This window comes from Terrapene carolina, unplaced genomic scaffold (genome assembly GCF_002925995.2).
Source record: "Terrapene carolina triunguis isolate 2854851 unplaced genomic scaffold, T_m_triunguis-2.0 Scaffold180, whole genome shotgun sequence".
Taxonomy (NCBI): Eukaryota; Metazoa; Chordata; order Testudines; family Emydidae; genus Terrapene; species Terrapene triunguis.
Window position 1 is genome coordinate 8,833,569 of NW_020664531.1, and position 4,394 is coordinate 8,837,962.

Here is a 4,394-nt window from a genome sequence, read left to right on the forward strand (position 1 = left end):
TGTACCCAGAAGCCTCCTGCTACAAGACAGGCCCAAAAAAGAAACCAACAGAACTCCACTGGCCATCACCTACAGTCCTCAGCTTAAACCTCTCCAACGCATCATCAGTGATCTACAACCCATCCTGGACAATGATCCCTCACTTTCACAGACCTTGGGAGGCAGGCCAGTCCTCGCCCACAGACAACCCGCCAACCTTAAGCATATTCTCACCAGCAACCACGCACCGCACCATAACAACTCTAACTCAGGAACCAACCCATGCAACAAACCTCGATGCCAACTCTGCCCACATATCTACACCAGCAACACCATCACAGGACCTAACCAGATCAGCTACAACATCACCGGCTCATTCACCTGCACGTCCACCAATGTTATATATGCCATCATATGCCAGCAATGCCCCTCTGCTATGTACATTGGCCAAACTGGACAGTCACTACGCAAGAGGATAAATGGACACAAGTCAGATATCAGGAATGGCAATATACAAAAACCTGTAGGAGAACACTTCAACCTCCCTGGCCACACAATAGCAGATGTAAAGGTAGCCATCTTACAGCAAAAAAACTTCAGGACCAGACTCCAAAGAGAAACTGCTGAGCTCCAGTTCATTTGCAAATTTGACACCATCAGATCAGGATTAAACAAAGACTGTGAATGGCTATCCAACTACAGAAGCAGTTTCTCCTCCCTTGGTGTTCACACCTCTACTGCTAGCAGAGCACCTCACCCTCCCTGATTGAACTAACCTCGTTATCTCCACACTGATTTATACCTGCCTCTGGAGATTTCCATTACTTGCATCTGAAGAAGTGAGGTTCTTACCCACGAAAGCTTATGCTCCCAATACTTCTGTTAGTCTTAAAGGTGCCACAGGACCCTCTGTTACTTTTTACAGATTCAGACTAACACGGCTACCCCTCTGATACAGAATGTTACATATGTCTCTGTTTAAAGAAAGTGCAGGCAATTTCTACTATTCTATATTTGGTTAATAATGGACTACCTTGGCCAATATTTCATGAGACTTTTGTCGTTAATATATACAAATAATGCAGAGTCAAGCTTACTATGGCAAACCTTGATTCAGAAATTTCTGGCATTTATATGATTAAAATAACATTACATTTCACGTAATTGGTTTTTCTATCAGAAAATGTCTTTTCATCAAGACTATATTGGTTTAAGTGTTTTGATGATGCTATTGAAATTGAAATGTACTTAAAAAATCAAAGTCAAAATGAAACATTTATCAAAACTTTACATTCCAAAAAGTTTTTCATGTTAACAGGCTAAGTAGGTGGAAAAATCTTTTCTGGTCAACCTAGTAATAAAAAGAAAAGCCAAGTGAGAGTCTTGACATTTGAACAAGAGTTTTGTTGAAGAGTCATATGAGAGTCTTGTGGGAGTCTTGAATTTAAAAACAAGAAATTAAAACAAGTGTTTTATGTCGTGCATGTTGTGGATAAAAATCCTGGTTTATAAAAGATATACTGTTCTTTAGGAGTAGAAAGCATATTAGTTATAGGTCAGATAACAATGAAAGTGATGAAACATGCCTTTTGCAGTCCTATCTAGGGTCGAGGAGATTAATTCCAAGAACAGGTCCATTTGAAGCACCAATATTGGAGTGATAGTTTCTAATAAGAATAGAAACGTTCACTGTGTCAAGTGCTTTGTCATAGAATCATAGAATGTCAGGATTGGAAGGGACCTCAGGGGGTCATCTAGTCCAACCTCTTGCTCAAAGCAGGACCAATCCCCAGACAGATTTTTGCCCCAGATCTCTAAATGGCCCCCTCAAGGGTTGAACCATATCTAAATCTAAAAAATTAGGGTGCAATCCTGGCCTTACAGAAGTCAATGGGAGTTTTGCCATCGAATTCACTGGGTCCAGGATTTCACCCATAGGCTTTATAATATACTGTAACTTTGTTTTCCAGATGGTCTTACCCCTGGCATAATTAGCCTTTCAACATCTTTAAGGACATCCTCAAAGCTCTCAGGTTCCTGAGGTGCAGAGTCTGGAATGAGGGGTCTCAGGTATCCCGGTTCCACATCAGGATAGACCTGCCTCTTATCTAACTGCTCAAAGTAATCCGCAATGTAGTCCACCATCTCTTTCCCTCTCTTTCGGAACTCTGTGGTATCCATGCTTACTGGCATTGGAAGCATCAATATCTGAAAACCTAAGGAAAAAGAGAAGTCACTTTTGAATGAATCTCTTAAAATTGGCCACTTATTTAGGTGTCTAAAAACGGAAGCTGGCCTCATTGGGAGATATCTAGCCAATGTTTAGTTTATTGGTATGCATATATAACCCACACCCATTTAGTGTGGTGTTCTGTCCCCCTCGATGGGCAGCTGGAACAGAGAATTTGCTGATCCTGCTACAGCCTTGATTAACAAAGCTGATTCTTTTAGCTCAGGCAGTGGAGGCTAATGCATTAAGCACAAGAGGTCACAAAAGTTCAATCCCCAATGGCACACCCACATCACCCTTTCAGTTGCAGCATTATACAACATATAGAATATAGTGCCATATTAAAAGACGATGGCTAGACATAGAGGGTGACATGCTTACCACAATGATTTTAGTGTTGTTTAGTCCCCCTGTCTGTGTTATATCCACCTGTTGCATGTCATATAGCTCATTTTAAACGCCTTAGAGCCCTCATTTTCATTGTGTGTGTACAGCATATAGTACAATGAGACCATGATCCTTAATGGGAATTCTAGGGACTACTACAATTAATATTATAATTAATAATGATGATTAATAAATAGTGCTAATAATCAGCTATACACAGGAGAGAGCCTGATTCTGTAATCCTGGCACACACACAATTTCCGCTGGTGTGGTGCCAATGTAGGTTTTGAGTGCTCAGATAATGCAGGGTCAAGGCCATTGTACAGTGCTTAAATGGTCTCAGAGTTCTTTACAATCACTCGTTCATATTCATGGAGTTGTTTCTCAGTATCCAGAGTGGAACTGGTTGGTGAAACACAGGTATACATTTTGAAAACAAGTGACTGTGCTTATATCACACACACAATCAGGTATTAGCTTTGTAAGAGATTAATGATGTTAGGAAAAACCTGAGCATCTCCTGGTTAATAGAACACAAGTAACTTACTTAGATATAAGTAGTTGGTAGCTCGTAATTGGCTGAGGTCTTGAAAAGAGGTAGAATCTTTCGGGTCGGTAATTGGGTCTTTATAATATCACAGCAAGCATTGTCTCATAAGCTGAAAAAGAAAGAGATCACTAATAAACACAGTTGGATAAATGCATTGATGCTACCAAAGAGGAATCAGAGTCCATGTGGAACAGCACTACTGCCATGTACGAGTGCTGTGTTAAGGAAAGCAAGGTTCTGGACTATAGAAAGCTGTGGCCTGCAGCCAACACTAGAGACTGGTTGCTGTCATGTTAGAGTTATATAATTGTTAAACACAAGTAACTTAAGTGCTTAATACCAGCTCTCTGTGCCTTACTGAGCTGGACAATACTGGGGCTAGCTTAGGACCGCTTTGCCTGATCTGGTATCTAGATGTTCTTAGCTTACAAAAAGTCAGTATGGTCTCTCTATAGTCAGTATGGCCTCTCTTTTTGTATGGTTCTGATGGCCGATCTTGAGTTTGATCTCCCATCTGAAAGACAGTAATTGAGCAAACAGTGTATCTTCTCCTCTGCAATCCAAGGGGCTTTATGTCTCAGAACTACCATACAAACACTAAATGTGCCATTGCCAGCATACCCTTGGTTACTGTTTGAAATTCTATCAAAATGTTGCTAAATAAATTAACATAAACCGTTAGCCAGTATATACATCTGCTGAAACAATACAAACACAGCTCAGTGGTCAGTCTGATGCTTCCTTAGTTGAGAGCTTTTCTCTAAAAGAAAAATACATATTTTATTGCTTGCAAAATATCCCCAATATAGCCCTCAGTTTGTACTGCCCTTATCCATTTTCTGATTGTTTTATAACCTTATTTTATAAGTTCGTTGTTGTAGCATACTTTAAAAGCCACATGAGTAGAACCTGTTCTTCTCTTCCCAGTCTAAAACTTCGTAGATATGGAAGTTGTAGGCAAAATTTTAACTCTTGTGTGCCAAGTTAATGGGAGTTTTGCCTGAGTGAGGACCATATAAAAAAAACTGAGTAAGGACTTCAGAATTTGGCTCTGTATGTATTCACCACTGACCACTGATATTTCTTGTGTACTTTTAAACATGGATTAGTTCAGTTTAACATTTCAGTCGACATCGCTATGTCCAGTGACCTATCCATGTGTACCAGAACAGACAGCGGTATGGCTCATCTGCCACAAGCTCTTCATTCTTCTGCTTTTTCTTAGTATCACACAATAGTAAAGTGTGG

At 40.2% G+C, this 4,394-nt stretch overlaps 1 protein-coding gene across 1 annotated transcript in view; it reads right to left on the reverse strand.

Annotated features, from left to right (window-relative positions):
• Positions 1 to 2,181, reverse strand: part of LOC113407030 (aromatic-L-amino-acid decarboxylase-like) — a 78,598-nt gene extending 76,417 nt beyond the window's left edge. The window contains exon 1 of the mRNA XM_026654113.1: positions 1,960 to 2,181. Coding sequence (XP_026509898.1) covers positions 1,960 to 2,181 — 222 coding nt within the window. The remainder of the gene's footprint in view (positions 1 to 1,959) is intronic.
• Positions 2,182 to 4,394: the final 2,213 nt, after the last annotated feature.